Source organism: Cololabis saira, chromosome 9 (assembly GCF_033807715.1).
Source record: "Cololabis saira isolate AMF1-May2022 chromosome 9, fColSai1.1, whole genome shotgun sequence".
NCBI classification, from domain to species: domain Eukaryota; kingdom Metazoa; phylum Chordata; class Actinopteri; order Beloniformes; family Belonidae; genus Cololabis; species Cololabis saira.
Window position 1 is genome coordinate 42,064,514 of NC_084595.1, and position 27,482 is coordinate 42,091,995.

The following is a 27,482-nucleotide window of genomic DNA, read 5'->3' on the forward strand; positions in this document are numbered from 1 at the left end:
ACGCCCGTGTTGACCCATCAACGCCCGTGTTGACCCATCAACACTCGTGTTGACCCATCAACGCCCGTGTTGACCCATCAACGCCCGTGTTGACCCATCAACGCCCGTGTTGACCCATCAACGCCCGTGTTGACCCATCAACACTCCTGTTCACCCATCATGCCCCTTTTGCACTAGTATCACTTCAGCTCGGTTCTACCCGTTTTGCGCTTTTGCATTAGGGCTGAGACGGGTAGAGCCGCTCCAAGCCGATACCTTTTTTTGTAACCATTCGAGGGAGGTTCTATAGCGGGCTGAGCCGGGACTATTTCTGGCGTCACCAGCCTCTTCGCCACCGATTGGTCGGGGGGCGGGGCCGTCACCCATCAACACTCCTGTTGACCCATGAACTCTCCTGTTGACCCATCAACACTCCTGTTGACCCATCAACACTCCTGTTGACCCATCAACACTCCTGTTGACCCATCAACACTCCTGTTGACCCATCAACACTCGTGTTGACCCATCAACACTCGTGTTGACCCATCAACACTCGTGTTGACCCATCAACACTCGTGTTGACCCATCAACACTCGTGTTGACCCACCAACACTCCTGTTGACCCACCAACACTCCTGTTGACCCATCAACACTCCTGTTGACCCATCAACACTCCTGTTGACCCATCAACACTCCTGTTGACCCATCAACACTCCTGTTGACCCATCAACACTCCTGTTGACCCATCAACACTCCTGTTCACCCATCAACACTCCTGTTCACCCATCAACGCTCCTGTTCACCCATCAACGCCCGTGTTGACCCATCAACGCCCGTGTTGACCCATCAACGCCCGTGTTGACCCATCAACGCCCGTGTTGACCCATCAACGCTCGTGTTGACCCATCAACGCCCGTGTTGACCCATCAACGCCCGTGTTGACCCATCAACGCCCGTGTTGACCCATCAACGCCCGTGTTGACCCATCAACGCCCGTGTTGACCCATCAACGCCCGTGTTGACCCATCAACGCCCGTGTTGACCCATCAACGCCCGTGTTGACCCATCAACACTCCTGTTCACCCATCATGCCCCTTTTGCACTAGTATCACTTCAGCTCGGTTCTACCCGTTTTGCGCTTTTGCATTAGGGCTGAGACGGGTAGAGCCGCTCCAAGCCGATACCTTTTTTTGTAACCATTCGAGGTAGGTTCTATAGCGGGCTGAGCTGGGACTATTTCTGGCGTCACCAGCCTCTTCGCCACCGATTGGTCGGGGGGCGGGGCCGTCACCCATCAACACTCCTGTTGACCCATGAACTCTCCTGTTGACCCATCAACACTCCTGTTGACCCATCAACACTCCTGTTCACCTCCACCCATGAATACTCGTGTTCACCAATGTACACTCCTATTGACCCATCAACACTCCTGTTGACCCATCAACACTCCTGTTCACCCATCAACGCCCGTGTTGACCCATCAACGCCCGTGTTGACCCATCAACGCTTGTGTTGACCCATCAACACTCGTGTTGACCCATCAACCCTCCTGTTGACCCATCAACCCTCCTGTTGACCCATCAACACTCCTGTTGACCCATCAACACTCGTGTTGACCCATCAACACTCCTGTTGACCCATCAACACTCGTGTTGACCCATCAACACTCCTGTTGACCCATCAACACTCCTGTTGACCCATCAACACTCCTGTTGACCCATCAACACTCGTGTTGACCCATCAACACTCGTGTTGACCCATCAACACTCGTGTTGACCCATCAACACTCCTGTTGACCCATCAACACTCCTGTTGACCCATCAACACTCCTGTTGACCCACGAACACTCCTGTTGACCCACCAACACTCCTGTTCACCCATCAACACTCCTGTTCACCCATCAACACTCCTGTTGACCCATCAACACTCCTGTTGACCCATCAACACTCCTGTTGACCCATCAACACTCCTGTTCACCCATCAACACTCCTGTTGACCCATCAACACTCCTGTTGACCCATCAACGCTCCTGTTCACCCATCAACGCTTCTGTTCACCCATCAACGCTCCTGTTCACCCATCAACGCTCCTGTTCACCCATCAACGCCCGTGTTGACCCATCAACGCCCGTGTTGACCCATCAACGCCCGTGTTGACCCATCAACGCCCGTGTTGACCCATCAACGCCCGTGTTGACCCATCAACGCCCGTGTTGACCCATCAACGCCCGTGTTGACCCATCAACGCCCGTGTTGACCCATCAACGCCCGTGTTGACCCATCAACGCCCGTGTTGACCCATCAACGCCCCTGTTGACCCATCAACGCCCGTGTTGACCCATCAACACTCCTGTTCACCCATCATGCCCCTTTTGCACTAGTATCACTTCAGCTCGGTTCTACCCGTTTTGCGCTTTTGCATTAGGGCTGAGACGGGTAGAGCCGCTCCAAGCCGATACCTTTTTTTGTAACCATTCGAGGGAGGTTCTATAGCGGGCTGAGCCGGGACTATTTCTGGCGTCACCAGCCTCTTCGCCACCGATTGGTCGGGGGGCGGGGCCGTCACCCATCAACACTCCTGTTGACCCATCAACACTCCTGTTGACCCATCAACACTCCTGTTGACCCATCAACACTCCTGTTGACCCATCAACACTCCTGTTGACCCATCAACACTCCTGTTGACCCATCAACACTCGTGTTGACCCATCAACACTCCTGTTGACCCATCAACACTCCTGTTGACCCATCAACACTCGTGTTGACCCATCAACACTCGTGTTGACCCATCAACACTCGTGTTGACCCATCAACACTCGTGTTGACCCATCAACCCTCCTGTTGACCCATCAACCCTCCTGTTCACCCATCAACCCTCCTGTTCACCCATCAACGCCCGTGTTGACCCATCAACGCCCGTGTTGACCCATCAACCCTCCTGTTCACCCATCAACCCTCCTGTTCACCCATCAACACTCCTGTTCACCCATCAACGCCCGTGTTGACCCATCAACGCCCGTGTTGACCCATCAACACTCCTGTTCACCCATCATGCCCCTTTTGCACTAGTATCACTTCAGCTCGGTTCTACCCGTTTTGCGCTTTTGCATTAGGGCTGAGACGGGTAGAGCCGCTCCAGGCCGATACCTTTTTTTGTAACCATTCGAGGGAGGTTCTATAGCGGGCTGAGCCGGGACTATTTCTGGCGTCACCAGCCTCTTCGCCACCGATTGGTCGGGGGGCGGGGCCGTCACCCATCAACACTCCTGTTGACCCATGAACTCTCCTGTTGACCCATCAACACTCCTGTTGACCCATCAACACTCCTGTTGACCCATCAACACTCCTGTTGACCCATCAACACTCCTGTTGACCCATCAACACTCGTGTTGACCCATCAACACTCGTGTTGACCCACCAACACTCCTGTTGACCCACGAACACTCCTGTTGACCCATCAACACTCCTGTTGACCCATCAACACTCCTGTTGACCCATCAACACTCCTGTTGACCCATCAACACTCCTGTTGACCCATCAACACTCCTGTTGACCCATCAACACTCCTGTTCACCCATCAACACTCCTGTTCACCCATCAACGCTCCTGTTCACCCATCAACGCCCGTGTTGACCCATCAACGCCCGTGTTGACCCATCAACGCCCGTGTTGACCCATCAACGCCCGTGTTGACCCATCAACGCTCGTGTTGACCCATCAACGCCCGTGTTGACCCATCAACGCCCGTGTTGACCCATCAACGCCCGTGTTGACCCATCAACGCCCGTGTTGACCCATCAACGCCCGTGTTGACCCATCAACGCCCGTGTTGACCCATCAACGCCCGTGTTGACCCATCAACGCCCGTGTTGACCCATCAACACTCCTGTTCACCCATCATGCCCCTTTTGCACTAGTATCACTTCAGCTCGGTTCTACCCGTTTTGCGCTTTTGCATTAGGGCTGAGACGGGTAGAGCCGCTCCAAGCCGATACCTTTTTTTGTAACCATTCGAGGTAGGTTCTATAGCGGGCTGAGCTGGGACTATTTCTGGCGTCACCAGCCTCTTCGCCACCGATTGGTCGGGGGGCGGGGCCGTCACCCATCAACACTCCTGTTGACCCATGAACTCTCCTGTTGACCCATCAACACTCCTGTTGACCCATCAACACTCCTGTTCACCTCCACCCATGAATACTCGTGTTCACCAATGTACACTCCTATTGACCCATCAACACTCCTGTTGACCCATCAACACTCCTGTTCACCCATCAACGCCCGTGTTGACCCATCAACGCCCGTGTTGACCCATCAACGCTTGTGTTGACCCATCAACACTCGTGTTGACCCATCAACCCTCCTGTTGACCCATCAACCCTCCTGTTGACCCATCAACACTCCTGTTGACCCATCAACACTCGTGTTGACCCATCAACACTCCTGTTGACCCATCAACACTCGTGTTGACCCATCAACACTCCTGTTGACCCATCAACACTCCTGTTGACCCATCAACACTCCTGTTGACCCATCAACACTCCTGTTGACCCATCAACACTCGTGTTGACCCATCAACACTCGTGTTGACCCATCAACACTCGTGTTGACCCATCAACACTCCTGTTGACCCATCAACACTCCTGTTGACCCATCAACACTCCTGTTGACCCACGAACACTCCTGTTGACCCACCAACACTCCTGTTCACCCATCAACACTCCTGTTCACCCATCAACACTCCTGTTGACCCATCAACACTCCTGTTGACCCATCAACACTCCTGTTGACCCATCAACACTCCTGTTCACCCATCAACACTCCTGTTGACCCATCAACGCTCCTGTTGACCCATCAACGCTCCTGTTCACCCATCAACGCTTCTGTTCACCCATCAACGCTCCTGTTCACCCATCAACGCTCCTGTTCACCCATCAACGCCCGTGTTGACCCATCAACGCCCGTGTTGACCCATCAACGCCCGTGTTGACCCATCAACGCCCGTGTTGACCCATCAACGCCCGTGTTGACCCATCAACGCCCGTGTTGACCCATCAACGCCCGTGTTGACCCATCAACGCCCGTGTTGACCCATCAACGCCCGTGTTGACCCATCAACGCCCCTGTTGACCCATCAACGCCCGTGTTGACCCATCAACACTCCTGTTCACCCATCATGCCCCTTTTGCACTAGTATCACTTCAGCTCGGTTCTACCCGTTTTGCGCTTTTGCATTAGGGCTGAGACGGGTAGAGCCGCTCCAAGCCGATACCTTTTTTTGTAACCATTCGAGGGAGGTTCTATAGCGGGCTGAGCCGGGACTATTTCTGGCGTCACCAGCCTCTTCGCCACCGATTGGTCGGGGGGCGGGGCCGTCACCCATCAACACTCCTGTTGACCCATCAACACTCCTGTTGACCCATCAACACTCCTGTTGACCCATCAACACTCCTGTTGACCCATCAACACTCCTGTTGACCCATCAACACTCCTGTTGACCCATCAACACTCGTGTTGACCCATCAACACTCCTGTTGACCCATCAACACTCGTGTTGACCCATCAACACTCGTGTTGACCCATCAACACTCGTGTTGACCCATCAACACTCGTGTTGACCCATCAACACTCGTGTTGACCCATCAACACTCGTGTTGACCCATCAACCCTCCTGTTGACCCATCAACCCTCCTGTTCACCCATCAACCCTCCTGTTCACCCATCAACGCCCGTGTTGACCCATCAACGCCCGTGTTGACCCATCAACCCTCCTGTTCACCCATCAACCCTCCTGTTCACCCATCAACACTCCTGTTCACCCATCAACGCCCGTGTTGACCCATCAACGCCCGTGTTGACCCATCAACGCCCGTGTTGACCCATCAACGCCCGTGTTGACCCATCAACGCCCGTGTTGACCCATCAACGCCCGTGTTGACCCATCAACGCCCGTGTTGACCCATCAACGCCCGTGTTGACCCATCAACGCCCGTGTTGACCCATCAACGCCCGTGTTGACCCATCAACGCCCGTGTTGACCCATCAACGCCCGTGTTGACCCATCAACGCCCGTGTTGACCCATCAACACTCCTGTTCATCAACACCCCTGTTGACCCATCAACACTCGTGTTGACCCATCAACACTCGTGTTGACCCATCGACACTCCTGTTGACCCATCGACACTCGTGTTGACCCATCGACACTCGTGTTGACCCATCGACACTCGTGTTGACCCATCGACACTCCTGTTGACCCATCGACACTCCTGTTGAACAATCAACCCTCCTGTTTACCCATCAACACTCCTGTTCACCCACGAACACTCCTGTTGACCCATCAACACTCCTGTTCACCCACGAACACTCCTGTTGACCCATCAACACTCCTGTTCACCCATCAACACTCCTGTTGACCCATCAACACTCCTGTTGACCCATCAACACTCCTGTTCACCCATCAACACTCGTGTTGACCCATCAACACTCCTGTTGACCCATCAACACTCCTGTTGACCCATCAACACTCCTGTTGACCCATCAACACTCCTGTTCACCCATCAACACTCGTGTTGACCCATCAACACTCCTGTTGACCCATCAACACTCCTGTTCACCCATCAACGCCCGTGTTGACCCATCAACGCCCGTGTTGACCCATCAACGCCCGTGTTGACCCATCAACGCCCCTGTTGACCCATCAACGCCCGTGTTGACCCATCAACACTCCTGTTCACCCATCATGCCCCTTTTGCACTAGTATCACTTCAGCTCGGTTCTACCCGTTTTGCGCTTTTGCATTAGGGCTGAGACGGGTAGAGCCGCTCCAAGCCGATACCTTTTTTTGTAACCATTCGAGGGAGGTTCTATAGCGGGCTGAGCCGGGACTATTTCTGGCGTCACCAGCCTCTTCGCCACCGATTGGTCGGGGGGCGGGGCCGTCACCCATCAACACTCCTGTTGACCCATCAACACTCCTGTTGACCCATCAACACTCCTGTTGACCCATCAACACTCCTGTTGACCCATCAACACTCCTGTTGACCCATCAACACTCGTGTTGACCCATCAACACTCCTGTTGACCCATCAACACTCCTGTTGACCCATCAACACTCCTGTTGACCCATCAACACTCCTGTTGACCCATCAACGCCCGTGTTGACCCATCAACGCCCGTGTTGACCCATCAACGCCCGTGTTGACCCATCAACGCCCGTGTTGACCCATCAACGCCCGTGTTGACCCATCAACGCCCGTGTTGACCCATCAACACTCCTGTTCATCAACACCCCTGTTGACCCATCAACACTCGTGTTGACCCATCAACCCTCCTGTTTACCCATCAACACTCCTGTTCACCCACGAACACTCCTGTTGACCCATCAACACTCCTGTTCACCCACGAACACTCCTGTTGACCCATCAACACTCCTGTTCACCCATCAACACTCGTGTTGACCCATCAACACTCCTGTTGACCCATCAACACTCCTGTTCACCCATCAACGCCCGTGTTGACCCATCAACGCCCGTGTTGACCCATCAACGCCCGTGTTGACCCATCAACGCCCCTGTTGACCCATCAACGCCCGTGTTGACCCATCAACACTCCTGTTCACCCATCATGCCCCTTTTGCACTAGTATCACTTCAGCTCGGTTCTACCCGTTTTGCGCTTTTGCATTAGGGCTGAGACGGGTAGAGCCGCTCCAAGCCGATACCTTTTTTTGTAACCATTCGAGGGAGGTTCTATAGCGGGCTGAGCCGGGACTATTTCTGGCGTCACCAGCCTCTTCGCCACCGATTGATCGGGGGGCGGGGCCGTCACCCATCAACACTCCTGTTGACCCATCAACACTCCTGTTGACCCATCAACACTCCTGTTGACCCATCAACACTCCTGTTGACCCATCAACACTCCTGTTGACCCATCAACACTCCTGTTGACCCATCAACACTCCTGTTGACCCATCAACACTCGTGTTGACCCATCAACACTCCTGTTGACCCATCAACACTCCTGTTGACCCATCAACACTCGTGTTGACCCATCAACACTCGTGTTGACCCATCAACACTCGTGTTGACCCATCAACACTCGTGTTGACCCATCAACACTCGTGTTGACCCATCAACCCTCCTGTTGACCCATCAACCCTCCTGTTCACCCATCAACCCTCCTGTTCACCCATCAACGCCCGTGTTGACCCATCAACGCCCGTGTTGACCCATCAACCCTCCTGTTCACCCATCAACCCTCCTGTTCACCCATCAACACTCCTGTTCACCCATCAACGCCCGTGTTGACCCATCAACGCCCGTGTTGACCCATCAACGCCCGTGTTGACCCATCAACGCCCGTGTTGACCCATCAACGCCCGTGTTGACCCATCAACCCTCCTGTTCACCCATCAACCCTCCTGTTCACCCATCAACACTCCTGTTCACCCATCAACGCCCGTGTTGACCCATCAACGCCCGTGTTGACCCATCAACGCCCGTGTTGACCCATCAACGCCCGTGTTGACCCATCAACGCCCGTGTTGACCCATCAACGCCCGTGTTGACCCATCAACGCCCGTGTTGACCCATCAACGCCCGTGTTGACCCATCAACACTCCTGTTCACCCATCATGCCCCTTTTGCACTAGTATCACTTCAGCTCGGTTCTACCCGTTTTGCGCTTTTGCATTAGGGCTGAGACGGGTAGAGCCGCTCCAAGCCGATACCTTTTTTTGTAACCATTCGAGGGAGGTTCTATAGCGGGCTGAGCCGGGACTATTTCTGGCGTCACCACCCTCCTCGCCACCGATTGGTCGGGGGGCGGGGCCGTCACCCATCAACACTCTTGTTGACGCATCAACACTCCTGTTGACCCATCAACACTCCTGTTCACCCATCAACACTCCTGTTGACCCATCAACACTCCTGTTGACCCATCAACACTCGTGTCGACCCATCAACCCTCGTGTCGACGCATCAACACCTCTGTTCACCCATCAACACTCCTGTTCACCCATCAACACTCCTGTTGACCCATCAACACTCCTGTTGACCCATCAACACTCCTGTTGACCCATCAACACTCCTGTTGACCCATCAACACTCCTGTTGACCCATCAACACTCGTGTTGACCCATCAACACTCGTGTTGACCCATCAACACTCCTGTTGACCCATCAACACTCCTGTTGACCCACGAACACTCCTGTTGACCCATCAACACTCCTGTTCACCCATCAACACTCCTGTTCACCCATCAACACTCCTGTTGACCCATCAACACTCGTGTTGACCCATCAACGCCCGTGTTGACCCATCAACGCCCGTGTTGACCCATCAACACTCGTGTTGACCCATCAACGCCCCTGTTGACCCATCAACGCCCGTGTTGACCCATCAACGCCCGTGTTGACCCATCAACGCCCCTGTTGACCCATCAACGCCCGTGTTGACCCATCAACACTCCTGTTCACCCATCATGCCCCTTTTGCACTAGTATCACTTCAGCTCGGTTCTACCCGTTTTGCGCTTTTGCATTAGGGCTGAGACGGGTAGAGCCGCTCCAAGCCGATACCTTTTTTTGTAACCATTCGAGGGAGGTTCTATAGCGGGCTGAGCCGGGACTATTTCTGGCGTCACCAGCCTCTTCGCCACCGATTGGTCAGGGGGCGGGGCCGTCACCCATCAACACTCCTGTTGACCCATCAACACTCCTGTTGACCCATCAACACTCCTGTTGACCCATCAACACTCCTGTTGACCCATCAACACTCCTGTTGACCCATCAACACTCGTGTTGACCCATCAACACTCGTGTTGACCCATCAACACTCGTGTTGACCCATCAACACTCCTGTTGACCCATCAACACTCCTGTTGACCCATCAACACTCGTGTTGACCCATCAACACTCGTGTTGACCCATCAACACTCGTGTTGACCCATCAACACTCGTGTTGACCCATCAACACTCGTGTTGACCCATCAACACTCGTGTTGACCCATCAACACTCGTGTTGACCCATCAACCCTCCTGGTGACCCATCAACCCTCCTGTTCACCCATCAACACTCCTGTTCACCCATCAACGCCCGTGTTGACCCATCAACGCCCGTGTTGACCCATCAACGCCCGTGTTGACCCATCAACGCCCGTGTTGACCCATCAACCCTCCTGTTCACCCATCAACCCTCCTGTTCACCCATCAACCCTCCTGTTCACCCATCAACACTCCTGTTCACCCATCAACGCCCGTGTTGACCCATCAACGCCCGTGTTGGCCCATCAACGCCCGTGTTGACCCATCAACGCCCGTGTTGACCCATCAACGCCCGTGTTGACCCATCAACGCCCGTGTTGACCCATCAACACTCCTGTTCATCAACACCCCTGTTGACCCATCAACACTCCTGTTGACCCATCAACACTCCTGTTGACCCATCAACACTCCTGTTCACCCATCAACACTCGTGTTGACCCATCAACACTCCTGTTGACCCATCAACACTCCTGTTGACCCATCAACACTCCTGTTGACCCATCAACACTCCTGTTCACCCATCAACACTCGTGTTGACCCATCAACACTCCTGTTCACCCATCAACACTCGTGTTGACCCATCAACACTCCTGTTGACCCATCAACACTCCTGTTCACCCATCAACGCCCGTGTTGACCCATCAACGCCCGTGTTGACCCATCAACGCCCGTGTTGACCCATCAACGCCCGTGTTGACCCATCAACGCCCGTGTTGACCCATCAACACTCCTGTTCACCCATCATGCCCCTTTTGCACTAGTATCACTTCAGCTCGGTTCTACCCGTTTTGCGCTTTTGCATTAGGGCTGAGACGGGTAGAGCCGCTCCAAGCCGATACCTTTTTTTGTAACCATTCGAGGGAGGTTCTATAGCGGGCTGAGCCGGGACTATTTCCGGCGTCACCACCCTCCTCGCCACCGATTGGTCGGGGGGCGGGGCCGTCACCCATCAACACTCTTGTTGACGCATCAACACTCCTGTTGACCCATCAACACTCCTGTTCACCCATCAACACTCCTGTTCACCCATCAACACTCCTGTTCACCCATCAACACTCCTGTTGACCCATCAACACTCCTGTTGACCCATCAACACTCCTGTTGACCCATCAACACTCCTGTTCACCCATCAACACTCCTGTTCACCCATCAACACTCCTGTTCACCCACCAACACTCCTGTTGACCCACGAACACTCCTGTTGACCCATCAACACTCCTGTTGACCCATCAACACTCCTGTTGACCCATCAACACTCCTGTTGACCCATCAACACTCCTGTTGACCCATCAACACTCCTGTTGACCCATCAACACTCCTGTTCACCCATCAACACTCCTGTTCACCCATCAACACTCCTGTTCACCCATCAACACTCCTGTTCACCCATCAACACTCCTGTTCACTCCTAATGAGGACCTTTAATTAGAATCAGGTGTGTTGGTGCAGGGAAACATCTAAAACATACAGGACAGGGGCCCACGAGGACCAGGATTGAGAAACACTGCATTATTGCCAAAGCCATTACAAATTTACAAGTAAAATACAATAATATATATGTATAATAGGGGTGTAACAATATATCGTTCCACGAAATTTTGCGATACAAAAACGTCACAATACGTGTCGTGGAGGTGACAAACTGTATCGCGATATTGGATTATTAATATTAATCTATTGTGTTGACTAGTAACGCGCTGCGTATTTGTGCCGACCACGCCTCGACCCGCGGACCAAAATCTTACTCCGCTCAGAAGAAACTAGTACCGTTTTGCGGTCCCGTTTTGAGCTCTGAACTTTTACTAATGTAAGGCTGGTGTAGAGTTAAGCCTTACCTTATTAAATTAAACCTTTTTCGGGTCGTGAGTAGGATAAACACGGGGACAACTTCTGCTGAGTTCCAGTGTACTTTAATGTCCCTCAACAGTGTAGGATTTTAGAACATCAACACAGCACTTAGTGCCGTAATGTGGCGTATCACTCCGCCCAATCTAAAACAGACTAATCACTACAGATAAACTGACTAGTGTAATTATAGTCCCTGATTTACATCAGAATATAAAGAATATATTTATAAAATAATGAACCCTGAATTACCAAAATAACCTTAACAAAAATAAATCTCCTCTTACACTTATAAGATGAGCATGAATCAATCTTTTTTATGATGTAAAATTGTATGTGTTTATTTACTTTTATTTATTTATTTAATTTTAGTTGTTAAATTTCTGGAAAAGAAAAAGTCAAATCATAGATGAGAGAAACTATTCAGTTTGTGGCAAAATATTTGTACTTGTATGAAACTGAAGATGCAAACCTGAGATTTACTTTTAGTTCAGTTTGTGGAAAATGGTTGGCCTGGCTTTCTCTTTAAAACTTTAACATTTATAAAGCATTACAAACTGTAACAATAGGGCAAACGCACAGCATTGTTTTGTATTTTGTCTTTCAAATAAAAGGTATTTTTTTCCAGTCATATGTTCCTTATTCAAGGTTGTTAAAAAAATACTGCTATAATATCGTATCGTATCGTTATCGTGACCTCAATATCGTGTATCGTACCGTATCGTGAGATTAGTGTATCGTTACACCCATAATGTATAATATAGAATATATACACACACACACACACACACATTTAAGTAAGTAGTACTGATAATTCAATTCAATTTTATTTATATAGCGTCTATTACAACAGAAGTTGTCTCTAGGATCTTTCCAGAGATGCAGAACATGAACCCCCGAGCAATTATTACATAAACATGTCTCAGAAAATTTGAATATTGTGATAAAGTTCTTTATTTTCTGTAATGCAATTACAAAAACAAAAATGTCATTCATTCTGGATTCATTACAAATCAACTGAAATATTGCAAGCCTTTTATTATTTTAATATTGCTGATTATGGCTTACAGTTACAGTTTAAGATTAAGATTCCCAGAATATTCTAATTTTTTGAGATAGGATATTTGAGTTTTCTTAAGCTGTAAACCATAATATATATGTATGTATGTATGTATGTATATATATAAATATATATGTGTGTGTGTGTGTGTGTGTGTGTGTGTGTGTGTGTGTGTGTGTGTGTGTGTGTGTGTGTGTATATATATATATATATATATATATATATATATATATATAGCATTGATGAATTGAAGGTAGGAACAAAAGAAGAAACAAATTTACAAGGAAGATTTCAAATTGAGTTTCAAGGACGGGACATATGGACATGTGTGTCAGGTGTGATGGTTGTTGTGGTCGGTGTTGTTGTTGTGATTGTTGTTATGATTGGTGTTGTGGTGGTTGTTGTGTCAGGGTCAGGGACTTTCTGCTTCAATTTTGAGAGGACCTCTGACGTTTTTATATTTGCTGCAGTGCACCAGGAAGAGCGTCTCTGTCTCCACGGTTCTGTGTGGACACCACCCGTCCTCTCTGGGCAGCCAGGTTTACCTGTCTGCCCGTTTCTATGGGCGAACATGGGTCACCGAGTCTCTCTCTCTCTCTGTCTCCATAGATCAGCATGGTCTCTCTGTCTCTGGTGGACGAGCTGCTACAGAAGCCTCACAGGGACATTTTGGATGTCCTGGTATTGAGATATCTGTCCAGCCGCAGTTATCTGTCCTGGCCTGCTACAGGACAGGAGGACGCTCCCCTCCACCCCAGCGAGGACAGCGCTGACAGCGAGTAGGTGGAGCAGCTCCATCTCTGTCTCTCTGATAGGTAAAGGCTTGTGTTTGACTGACAGGTGTCTGCTGTCCCTCTGCTGTCCCCCAGGGACCTGGAGGAAGACCCCTTCTTCTCCCACCCCCCTCCTGAGTGTCCTGCTGCTGCTGCTCTGGGATCAGCTGAAGACGTTGTCAGCAGGTAATGCAGCAGGGGGAGGACTCACCTGACCTCCCACATGTTGATCACACCAGTTGGGTTTGAATCAGATGGTTCTGGAATCAGATCAGGGACAGGGACACTGGCTGTGCTGCTGCTGCTCTAGATCCTCCCTCGTAGATGCACCGGTCAGGATATATATCTCTAAAAGCAGTATCTGATGATCCCCATATTGCTAATCACCGCTCACAGCGTGAAATCCATGAATTTGTCAATATTGTTGTCTCATGTACAACACTGACATTGTATTATTAGGTATAACAATTAGGAGATGAGAAAGTATCATGAATTGACTGTTTTATTTCAGGCTGAGGCAATGAACAATATTTCCCCCTCACCGACAACAGCAGATATTTCACTCTCTTAGAGTTGATCAAAGTTGTAAACTATAAACCTTAGTTTTCCTGTGGAAAAAGGAATTTTTAAATTAAATCTTAAAGGAGCATGAGGCAGGATAGAGGCAGGATTTATGAAAAAAATTTGTATATGTTTCAAGTTTTCTAGTAATAATGTCAGGTGAAGCGTTCCAAACCAAAAAGAATGAGCCCTCTAGTGTATCTCTCCTTTGCCTTGAACAGGCTGTTGCTGCAAAATGTGCTGCAATTCGGAGGCCGAATTTCCCGCGCTGGGCTGCGGATGTGACGTCACATGACGCTGCATGCACGTTCTCCCCGTTCTCCCGTGCTGGCTTCACTGTTGGCTGCAGTACCCCCGACGGCCGTCGTGGTGAAGGGTGGCGCTAGAGAGTCTCATTTCTTAAAAGGAGCCTCATGCTCCTTTAAAATAAAAAATTAATTATGAATTATTCAGGTTTGCTAAAGCTTTAGCGATAGCATCCGCCACATGTGAGGAAACTCTAGTGAGTGAAGCAAAACTCTTCACACTAGAACTCCACATGTCACACGTAAAGCGACTGACACGACTGTCGTCCTGCATGAGGCTTTGGATGTAACTGTATATAATCTGGTATAACTCCTTTCATCAGTGAAATATTTACGACAGCACCTACCGCGGATCCAAGCAGCTAACGACGCATTTAAACCCGATTTCTTCTACAACAGAAAGCGGCTGATGTTCAAGGCTTATGAATTCATTACCTTACGATGTAGTTCTTTATTTTTCTTGCTGTTGTTTATATGTCTGTTACGTTCAGCTGAGTCAGTGGCATTGCTCCTTTTCTTTTTCTGCCTTAGTGGCAGCTTTGAAAACTCAATAGACTCCTTGATGTGAGAAACTTTCAAATGTCTTATGAGCTTCGTTGTGTTGAAATTATTTTATAACATTCCTCCTTGGGGTATTTCCTTTGCATTCACCTTGCAAACTACAAATTTGTTGTCCTATTCGGACATTGTAAAACTCCCATACTGGCGACGCCGCTCACGCCCCCTTAGGACACCTGGGTCTGGGATGTGGGAACTCACACGCCGGTGGCGGTTTGTTGTTGTAAACGTTATCTGATCGGCTTTGAACTAATATTTTGAGAACGCCGATCAAAACCGATAGGGGCATTATCGATCGGTTGCCGATGGATCGGTGCAGGTCTGATCCAGGTAGGGACTTCAGTGCAGACTACAGCTTGTAGGAGGGTACACCGATGTTTTATAGAACCTTGTTTCCATCAACGAGCACTGGAACACAAATGAATATTAGAAGAACATACTCATATGTTCATACAGTCACAAGTCATAGTTTTATCAGCAGGGTTCATACGTTTTGAAAAAACCTGGAAAAGTCATGGAATTTGAAAATGTCATTTTCAAGGCCTGGAAAAGTTTTGGAAACATAAGTTCACCCCAAATGTTTTGGAAAAGTCATGGAATTAATTTTTCTCACTTAATGATAACATTTAGTAATAACAGCCTATAAGGTAGATTTAAAATTGATCAATAAATATTTCATATAGAAAAGTCTGACGTTCCTAGCATCTTGTGCATCATGCAGATCGGTTATTAGTTATTACAGTTATATTAGATTACTATACTACATATACTACAACATAGTGCTGGTATATCAGTTAGTTTAAACAAATGTTTATTTTGTATTAAACCATAATTGTCATTAGATCTCCACTGTTTTTACATAGTTTTATTCCTATATTTCATTCATACATTGATGTTTTAGAGGTCATGTAAAATCATGGAAATTTGTTGGTTAAAATGTGTATGAACCCTGTATCAGAATAAAGGTTGGAAACAATCTCCAATGAAATAATCTTAAAAGTGAAATCACAGGCGCTCCATGTCAATCCTACATTGTCAAGGTGGTGCTGGAACTGTAAAACGTTGTTTCATGAACATGGTCATCGTTGTGTCCTAGAGCCGCTGCCGTGGTCCAGCAGTACTCAGTACTCCACCTGAGAGTTGACTGTGGTTGCTATGGTGATGTTGGAGGAGTTCTCCTCAGACTTGATCAAGAGTGATCATGTGATTACTCTGGATCAGTGTGCTTCCCTTTCTGTCTGTAGTTTCCTGTGTCTGGTTCCGGTCCAGGTCCGGTCCGCTCAGCTGCAGCAGGAGGGAGGGTGTGAGTTCTACGTGCACGATGCGCACACACTGGTAAAGCACACGCACACACCAACACACACACAGACGGACAAAAGTGGATGTGGACGTTTTCCTTAAAAATTGACAAAAGTGGATGCAGATGTTTTAATTTGAAATCGGACGTGGACATGTTCATTTAAAAAGAGATAAAAGTGGACACAGGCGTTTTCATAGACCCTTTTTGTCTTGGTAAACAAAGATGACGTAGACCGTATGTGCACGCATTTTGGCAACGGAAGTATGGCGGAGATAAACAGATTGTTAAGCTATGAAAGGGGGGTATTAACTAAAGATCGGGAGCGTTACCTTAACAAGTAGACTTTTGACAAACGCGTCCGACTTCTAGATCCGTGTTGTATTAATGAGCTAAGACGTTAGCAAGTGGCCAAATATATATATGTATATATATATATATATATATATGTATGTATATATATATATATATATATATATATATATATATATATATATATATATATATATATATATATATATACATACACACACACACACACACACACACACACACACACACACACACACACACACCTATTTAACTGAGAAACAGGAGGCTGGATGCGAAACACCTTTGTTAACGGCTACCATGACAACCGCATGGCTGGCAACACCTTTAACCGCGGCCCGCCTCGGATGGAGCGGGGAAGAGGTGGCGTCGGAGGGGGTGGTTTTCCGTGGCAACAGGGGCGGAACCTTCAACCCCATTAACCCCGCACAGCCAATGACCTTTGACGCAGGTGGCTGGAACACCGCCAAGGATGCTTATAGCAGTTTCACTAACACGTTATGAACACGTTCTCTGTGGTCACGTACAGAACATCAAATAACACGACATCCACGCAGAGTTTTGTGTTTTAAGATCAGAGATTCTGTAATGTTATATATGTATCCGTATAAAATTATTATTTACCATTTACAACATACAGGAGGACCAATAGACACACCAGTAGCAGCCAATGTGGAGAGGTTTATTAAAATGCATTAAGTTTATTAACTTTAGTACAGTCGGCCTAAATACATGTTTTACAGATGTAAAATCACTCTGAGTTGTCTAGATGTGTCCACTTCCTGTGCAGGAAGCTGCTCCTTTACTTCTGTGAAGTGATGGATACGAAGGGATGCATCATAGGCTGCAAGGTCGTCTCTGATGAGAAACCTCCCCCTTCTGGCTTGGTTTTGTGTAAATAAACACGGATGACACAAAACCAGGAGTACTAGAGTCCAAAGACGCCTCGGCTGCAAACATAAAACACAAACCCGTTTGTTTAGCCTCGCAGGCACCAGCCAAATCTAACGCCAGCTTATCAAACCATAGCTGCATTTGATTATTATTCTACATCATACTATATTTAATTTTCAACATTTCAAACATATTTTAAATTTTTCAAGTAACAAAATAACATATTTGAACCATTTTTCAGACAATAAAATAACATTTCAACCATTTTTCAGACAACAAAATAACATTTGAACCATAAACATAAAATAACATGTTTTGTTGATGAGAAAATATGTTTCTCTATTTTCTTATTTTTGTGAGGGGGGATATATATTGTTTTTCGGCACTACCTTGTTCTCTATAGCTGATATAACATGAATTACTCCTATGTGGGATCAATAAAGTTCCTATTTTTGCCATCTGAGAAAATTAAATATATTATATTTGGGGCCTAACTGTTTCTCAAGTATATTAGTGCGTGTGTGAATGAATAAATGAGACGTAAAACGTACATTTATTTGTAGAAAGGCGCTTTATGAAAATAAGTCCATTTACTTGTATTAGTTTACAGCTCAGTCTTGAACATCCAATATGGCGGCGAGGTTGACGTATCGCAGCAGCTCCATGGGGTGTCTACGTATAAATGTCTATGAAACCACACACGTATGTGTCTCCTGGTCCACAGGTGACTCAGTGTCAGGCCCTGTCTCTGTCCTGGGACTGGCCGGAGATTCTCCCCGTCCCCGGTTCCAGCTCAGCGGAGCAGGTGTTTGTGGAGGGCCAGCTGCTGAAGGTTCTGCTGGACCGCCTGGGCCGGATCCTGGAGCAGGTAAACTCCCCTGACCTCTCAACCCAGCAGCCCCATGTCCCTCCTGTGAGGAGCCTCACCTGTGCAGGTGTTGTGTGTTTCCTGCAGCCCTACGAGCTGAACCTGCAGCTGACGGCCATCCTGTCCCGCCTGTCGGCCTTCGGCCACCCCCTGCTGCACGAGTACCTGCTCAACCCCTACACCCCGCTGAGGGACGGAGCCCGGTCCATGTTCTCCGTCCTGGTCCGGGTGAGACAAGTCACGGACGTCAGTGGGTCACCTGGTGACCTGTGTCTCACACCTGTGTGTGTGTCTCACCTGTGTCTCACCTGTGTCTCCCCAGTGTGTCACCTGTGTCTCTGTGTTCCAGGTGGTGGGGGAGTTGATGCAGAGGATCCAGCAGGTTCCTCAGCTGTCAGAGAGACTGCTGGAGGCCCGGAGACACCTGCTGGGACTGAACACCAGCTCCAGGTACGTCCAGCAGGGACACTACCATGCTGGTCCAGGACTCACATAGCTGAGCTCCTATGGAGCCAAGTCAAGGCCAAAAGTTTTGCTAATTTGAAAATAAAATTTGAACCTGAAAATTCAAGTTTTGATCATGAACTTATTTTTTTTACAGTTTAAATTTTTTCATTTCAGTTTCAGATGTTTTTTTCAGTTTCACATCTTTTTTTTCAGTTTCACATCTTTTTTTTCAGTTTCACATCTTTTTTTTTTTTTTTTCAGTTTCAGATTTTTTTTTCAGTTTCAGACTTTTGGCCCCGATGTGGCGTGGGGGGCGTGGCATCAACTGAGAGGGGCGTGGCATCATGAGTGACAGCAGAACAGAGAAGGCGGGGGACATTCCTCAGTCATGTTGCCTTCAGGAAACGTAGGTTGCAGAAGTTATAAGTAGAAGTTTGATTCAACACATTATAATTTTTAAGATATTTCCCCAGAGCATCTATTGAAAAAGTAGCTAACATTTCTTACCTGAGTGCTGGGGCCCGCGGCTTGTCCTGGCGGAGCGGACGCCATCGCAAACGATACTGCGATGCGTTCACGGTAGTATGTGGAAGTGGGAAATGTCAAACTTTAAAGTGTGGCTGTTGAACTGTACAGTCTGGCATAGTTTATTGCTTTTATACTGCGATTGGTGCCAAGTACGGTCTAAAACAGCCTTTCAAACAGAAATGTGTCACTAATATCAGTTTTTTCCACACGTGAATATGGTGTATATCAACCCAGTCTCATACAAAAACGTACCCTGCCTACGTTGGTCCAAAGTGCAAAAACGTAGAGGGGCTACAATATTAGCCCTTGAAATGTATAACTGTTACGTTTTTTTAGCCCTTAAAACGTATAACTGTTACATTTTTCTGCCGATTCGTTTTGCGCCCAAGTCACGTGACTTTTAAGATTCTGGCCGTGATACCAACAAACACGGTGGACATTTTTCATTTTTGAGTGAAGAAAATCAATATTTTGAGTTAGTTTCTGCATATAAAATGCGTTTTGATTACATTTCTAGCAATACATATTTCACTTTCATAATATTCACTCAGTAAATGTATATAATCTCTTGCTTGCTCGTGGTTGCAAGGTTTTTTCAGATCTCGTCAGAATAATGTAAATCTGGAACGTTTTAAAAACGTGAAATGGTTACATTTTTGGTTGCTGTACACGCTGTGAAGAAAATCAATATTTTGAGTTAGTTTCTGCATAGAAATGCGTTTTGATTACATTTCTAGCAATACATATTTCACTTTCATAATATTCACTCAGTAAATGTATATAATCTCTTGCTTGCTCGTGGTTGCAAGGTTTTTTCAAATCTCGTCAGAATAATGTAAATCTGGAACGTTTTAAAAACGTGAAATGGTTACATTTTTGGTTGCTGTACACGCTGTGAAGAAAATCAATATTTTGAGTTAGTTTCTGCATAGAAATGCGTTTTGATTACATTTCTAGCAATACATATTTCACTTTCATAATATTCACTCAGTAAATGTATATAATCTCTTGCTTGCTCGTGGTTGCAAGGTTTTTTCAGATCTCGTCAGAATAATGTAAATCTGGAACGTTTTAAAAACGTGAAATGGTTACATTTTTGGTTGCTGTACACGCTGTGAAGAAAATCAATATTTTGAGTTAGTTTCTGCATAGAAATGCGTTTTGATTACATTTCTAGCAATACATATTTCACTTTCATAATATTCACTCAGTAAATGTATATAATCTCTTGCTTGCTCGTGGTTGCAAGGTTTTTTCAGATCTCGTCAGAATAATGTAAATCTGGAACGTTTTAAAAACGTGAAATGGTTACATTTTTGGTTGCTGTACACGCTGTGAAGAAAATCAATATTTTGAGTTAGTTTCTGCATAGAAATGCGTTTTGATTACATTTCTAGCAATACATATTTCACTTTCATAATATTCACTCAGTAAATGTATATAATCTCTTGCTTGCTCGTGGTTGCAAGGTTTTTTCAGATCTCGTCAGAATAATGTAAATCTGGAACGTTTTAAAAACGTGAAATGGTTACATTTTTGGTTGCTGTACACGCTGTGAAGAAAATCAATATTTTGAGTTAGTTTCTGCATAGAAATGCGTTTTGATTACATTTCTAGCAATACATATTTCACTTTCATAATATTCACTCAGTAAATGTATATAATCTCTTGCTTGCTCGTGGTTGCAAGGTTTTTTCAGATCTCGTCAGAATAATGTAAATCTGGAACGTTTTAAAAACGTGAAATGGTTACATTTTTGGTTGCTGTACACGCTGTGAAGAAAATCAATATTTTGAGTTAGTTTCTGCATAGAAATGCGTTTTGATTACATTTCTAGCAATACATATTTCACTTTCATAATATTCACTCAGTAAATGTATATAATCTCTTGCTTGCTCGTGGTTGCAAGGTTTTTTCAGATCTCGTCAGAATAATGTAAATCTGGAACGTTTTAAAAACGTGAAATGGTTACATTTTTGGTTGCTGTACACGCTGTGAAGAAAATCAATATTTTGAGTTAGTTTCTGCATAGAAATGCGTTTTGATTACATTTCTAGCAATACATATTTCACTTTCATAATATTCACTCAGTAAATGTATATAATCTCTTGCTTGCTCGTGGTTGCAAGGTTTTTTCAAATCTCGTCAGAATAATGTAAATCTGGAACGTTTTAAAAACGTGAAATGGTTACATTTTTGGTTGCTGTACACGCTGTGAAGAAAATCAATATTTTGAGTTAGTTTCTGCATATAAATGCGTTTTGATTACATTTCTAGCAATACATATTTCACTTTCATAATATTCACTCAGTAAATGTATATAATCTCTTGCTTGCTCGTGGTTGCAAGGTTTTTTCAGATCTCGTCAGAATAATGTAAATCTGGAACGTTTTAAAAACGTGAAATGGTTACATTTTTGGTTGCTGTACACGCTGTGAAGAAAATCAATATTTTGAGTTAGTTTCTGCATAGAAATGCGTTTTGATTACATTTCTAGCAATACATATTTCACTTTCATAATATTCACTCAATAAATGTACATAATCTCTTGCTTGCTCTGGTTGCAAGGTTTTTCAGATCTCGTCAGAATACCCTGGCTACGTTGGTCCAAATGCAAAAACGTAGAGGGGTTACAATATTAGCCCTTGAAATGTATAACTGTTACATTTTTCTAGCCCTTGAAATGTATAACTGTTACATTTAAGGAAAAATAAAATTGCTGCCATTTCTTTGATTCTCGGTCTAAATTGCAATATTTTAAGATAGTTTCGCCATGAAAAGCAGATTTTATCATATTCATAGCAAGAAATATATTTTGGTTATTTTACCCTCATTTAATGGATCTTATTGACGGAAATGTATGAACCATGTGCTTGTTTTACTTCCTTTGAGTAATAAAACCACCAATTCTCTTGCATGGCCCCGTTATTAAAATATATGCCAGGCCCAGTGCTTAATTTCTAAAGTGGGAGGTCCCGGAGCGCAGACGATGAGTGGCTCCGGTGCGAGAGAAAAAAAACACACACACACACACACACACACACACACACACACACACACACACACACACACACACACACACACACACACACACACACACACTGTTGAACTGTCCGTTTTGACGTTAACGGCGATTTTCACAATGATATCTGCAACATTTCTTAAGGCAGAAACACCACTGTATCATTGTTAATTACACAACATTAGTGGGTTAATTACCTGCAAACCAATTTTCATGTTTTTCCCTTCGATTGTGAGAAAAAAAAGAGTTGTTTCACGCTGAGAGCATCATGCCAGCCAATCAGAATCCTGGAAAAAACATCAACAAATGACACGTGTAACTTCCAGGCTGATTTATGGTTCCGCGTTACACCAACGCAGAGCCTACGGCGGAAGTGATACTAGTAGCTGATTGGCCGATATGTGATCATCATCATCATCATCATCATCATCATCATCATCATCATCATCATCATCATCATCATCATCACCACCATCATCATCATCATCCTCATCATCATCATCATCATCATCATCATCATCACCATCATCATCGCTACCACCATCATCATCATCACCATCACCATCATCATCATCATCATCAGTCAAGTCAAATTGCACGTGCGAGGTCCCGTTCATCGCTGCTTGCAGCTATAATTTATATATAACTATTTTAACATTTCTAAACACAAAAACACGAAAGTGTCCTTGATAATTCAATAATACAATAGGTTCATGTTAAGGACATCCGTTTTAATTAGTTCTCCTTCGATTATGAGATGTTATTAATGCTCAGTAGACCCAGGAGGTTTGTTATGTATTGTTATGAGGCCTATTTCGTGTCTATTTTTGAACAGTTCACTAATGCTTTGAGCTAGGAGGCTGAAATTCTAGACTCTGTATCAAGAGGTGACTTTCATCCATTGTGCGGATTTTCAGATCTGTGTGACCTTCGGAAGTGTCAAAGGTCACCCCGTCTGTTGCTTTTCGGCCTGCTAAGACTATTTCGTGTCTTTTTTTGCATAGTTCACTAACGCTTTGAGCTAGGAAGCTGAAATTCTAGACTCTGTATCAGGAGGTGACTTTCATCCACTGTGCGGATTTTCAGATCTCTGTGACCTTCGGAAGTGTCAAAGGTCACCGCGTCTGTTGCTTTTCGGCCTGCTAAGACTATTTTGTGTCTTTTTTTGCATAGTTCACTAACGCTTTGAGCTAGGAAGCTGAAATTCTAGACTCTGTATCAGGAGGTGACTCTCATCCACTGTGCCGAAGTCCAGACCCGTGCGACCTTCGGAAGTGCCAAAGGTCACCGTGTGTGGTGCCTTTTTCGTGCCTTTTTTGTGTGTTTTTTGAATAATTCACTAACACTTTGAGCTGGGAAGCTGATTTTTGACTATGTTGCAATGCAGAAGGCCCTTTTCTAGGATCTTTTGGTCTTGTGGCTGTACGACTTCCACAGAGCTAGTTGGCATTGCAGAGGGTTTACAGAGTTGAGACTTGGTAAGCCCAATTTAAGCCCCATATGGAGGCCACAGGTCAAGTTTTACTTGGTTTGGTCAAATATTGTGGCAACGGCGTCCGTTCGAATGTTGGAAAAGGTGACGTTTCAAAGCCCCGCCCATCGAAAAGTACAGGTCTGATCTGCACCAAACTAACGTCTGTCTGATCAGGGGATGCCCCCGAACAACATATAAAAAATTCAGATTTCTATGACTTCTGCAACAGTGTTTCCTCTAAAACGTTCTGGCTGGTTAGGAGGGTGTAGAAACCTCTAGCTCTGAGAGCCTCCTGACTAATGGAACAGGGCCTATTTTGTGTCTTTTTTTGCATAGTTCACTAACGCCTTTAGCTAGGAGTCTGGATTTTTTATATGTTGTTTGGGGGCATCCCCTGATCAGACAGACGTTAGTTTGGTGGAGATCAGACCTGTACTTTTCGATGGGCGGGGCTTTGAAACGTCACCTTTTCCAACATTCGAACGGACACCGTTGCCACAATATTTGACCAAACCAAGTAAAACTTGACCTGTGGCTTCCATATGGGGCTTAAATTGGGCTTACCAACTAGCTCTGTGGAAGTCGTACAGCCACAAGACCAAAAGATCCTAGCAAAGGGCCTTCTGCATTGTAACATAGTCAAAAATCAGCCTCCCAGCTCAAAGCGTTAGTGAATTATTCAAAAAACACACAAAAAAGGCACGAAAAAGGCACCACACACGGTGACCTTTGGCACTTCCGAAGGTCGCACGTGTCTGGACCTCGGCACAGTGGATGAGAGTCACCTCCTGATACAGAGTCTAGAATTTCAGCTTCCTAGCTCAAAGCGTTAGTGAACTATGCAAAAAAAGACACAAAATAGTCTTAGCAGGCCGAAAAGCAACAGACGCGGTGACCTTTGACACTTCCGAAGGTCACAGAGATCTGAAAATCCGCACAGTGGATGAAAGTCACCTCCTGATACAGAGTCTAGAATTTCAGCTTCCTAGCTCAAAGCGTTAGTGAACTATGCAAAAAAAGACACGAAATAGTCTTAGCAGGCCGAAAAGCAACAGACGGGGTGACCTTTGACGCTTCCGAAGGTCACACAGATCTGAAAATCCGCACAGTGGATGAAAGTCACCTCTTGATACAGAGTCTAGAATTTCAGCTTCCTAGCTCAAAGCATTAGTGAACTGTTCAAAAATAGACACGAAATAGGCCTCATAACAATACATAACAAACCTCCTGTGTCTACTGAGCATTAATAACATCTCATAATCGAAGGAGAACTAATTAAAACGGATGTCCTTAACATGAACCTATTGTATTATTTAATTATCAAGGACACTTTCGTGTTTTTGTGTTTAGAAATGTTAAAATAGTTATATATAAATTAAAGCTGCAAGCAGCGATGAACGGGACCTCGCACGTGCAATTTGACTTGACTGATGATGATGATGGTGATGGTGATGATGGTGGTAGCGATGATGATGATGATGATGATGGTGATGATGATGATGAGGATGATGGTGGTTGTGATGATGATGATGATGATGATGATGATGATGATGATGATGATGATCACATATCGGCCAATCAGCTACTAGTATCACTTCCGCCGTAGGCTCTGCGTTGGTGTAACGCGGAACCATAAATCAGCCTGGAAGTTACACGTGTCATTTGTTGATGTTTTTTCCAGGATTCTGATTGGCTGGCATGATGCTCTCAGCGTGAAACAACTCTTTTTTTTCTCACAATCGAAGGGAAAAACATGAAAATTGGTTTGCAGGTAATTAACCCACTAATGTTGTGTAATTAACAATGATACAGTGGTGTTTCTGCCTTAAGAAATGTTGCAGATATCATTGTGAAAATCGCTGTTAACGTCAAAACGGACAGTTCAACAGTGTGTGTGTGTGTGTGTGTGTGTGTGTGTGTGTGTGTGTGTTTTTTTTCTCTCGCACCGGAGCCACTCATCGTCTGCGCTCCGGGACCTCCCACTTTAGAAATTAAGCACTGGGCCTGGCATATATTTTAATAACGGGGCCATGCAAGAGAATTGGTGGTTTTATTACTCAAAGGAAGTAAAACAAGCACATGGTTCATACATTTCCGTCAATAAGATCCATTAAATGAGGGTAAAATAACCAAAATATATTTCTTGCTATGAATATGATAAAATCTGCTTTTCATGGCGAAACTATCTTAAAATATTGCAATTTAGACCGAGAATCAAAGAAATGGCAGCAATTTTATTTTTCCTTAAATGTAACAGTTATACATTTCAAGGGCTAGAAAAATGTAACAGTTATACATTTCAAGGGCTAATATTGTAACCCCTCTACGTTTTTGCATTTGGACCAACGTAGCCAGGGTATTCTGACGAGATCTGAAAAACCTTGCAACCAGAGCAAGCAAGAGATTATGTACATTTATTGAGTGAATATTATGAAAGTGAAATATGTATTGCTAGAAATGTAATCAAAACGCATTTCTATGCAGAAACTAACTCAAAATATTGATTTTTTCCACAGCGTGTCCAGCAACCGAAAATGTAACCATTTCACGTTATTAAAACGTTCCAGTTTTACATTATTCTGACGAGATCTGAAAAAACCTTGCAACCACGAGCAAGCAAGAGATTATATACATTTACTGAGTGAATATTATGAAAGTGAAATATGTATTGCTAGAAATGTAATCAAAACGCATTTCTATGCAGAAACTAACTCAAAATATTGATTTTGTTCACAGCGTGTACAGCAACCAAAAATGTAACCATTTCACGTTTTTAAAACGTTCCAGATTTACATTATTCTGACGAGATCTGAAAAAACCTTGCAACCACGAGCAAGCAAGAGATTATATACATTTACTGAGTGAATATTATGAAAGTGAAATATGTATTGCTAGAAATGTAATCAAAACGCATTTCTATGCAGAAACTAACTCAAAATATTGATTTTCTTCACAGCGTGTACAGCAACCAAAAATGTAACCATTTCACGTTTTTAAAACGTTCCAGATTTACATTATTCTGACGAGATCTGAAAAAACCTTGCAACCACGAGCAAGCAAGAGATTATATACATTTACTGAGTGAATATTATGAAAGTGAAATATGCATTGCTAGAAATGTAATCAAAACGCATTTCTATGCAGAAACTAACTCAAAATATTGATTTTCTTCACAGCGTGTACAGCAACCAGAAATGTAACCATTTCACGTTTTTAAAACGTTCCAGATTTACATTATTCTGACGAGATCTGAAAAAACCTTGCAACCACGAGCAAGCAAGAGATTATATACATTTACTGAGTGAATATTATGAAAGTGAAATATGCATTGCTAGAAATGTAATCAAAACGCATTTCTATGCAGAAACTAACTCAAAATATTGATTTTCTTCACAGCGTGTACAGCAACCAAAAATGTAACCATTTCACGTTTTTAAAACGTTCCAGATTTACATTATTCTGACGAGATCTGAAAAAACCTTGCAACCACGAGCAAGCAAGAGA

General features: G+C 45.4%; 1 protein-coding gene across 2 annotated transcripts in view; it reads left to right on the forward strand.

Annotated features, from left to right (window-relative positions):
• LOC133451178 (FHF complex subunit HOOK-interacting protein 2B-like) overlaps positions 1-27,482 on the forward strand; it is a 41,875-nt gene that overhangs the window by 12,549 nt on the left and 1,844 nt on the right. For both annotated transcript variants that reach the window (XM_061730140.1, XM_061730141.1), the window contains exons 12-17: positions 13,531-13,700; positions 13,791-13,880; positions 16,363-16,453; positions 18,364-18,507; positions 18,595-18,735; positions 18,857-18,957. In XM_061730140.1, the coding sequence (XP_061586124.1) occupies positions 13,531-13,700; positions 13,791-13,880; positions 16,363-16,453; positions 18,364-18,507; positions 18,595-18,735; positions 18,857-18,957 (737 nt within the window). The remainder of the gene's footprint in view (positions 1-13,530; positions 13,701-13,790; positions 13,881-16,362; positions 16,454-18,363; positions 18,508-18,594; positions 18,736-18,856; positions 18,958-27,482) is intronic.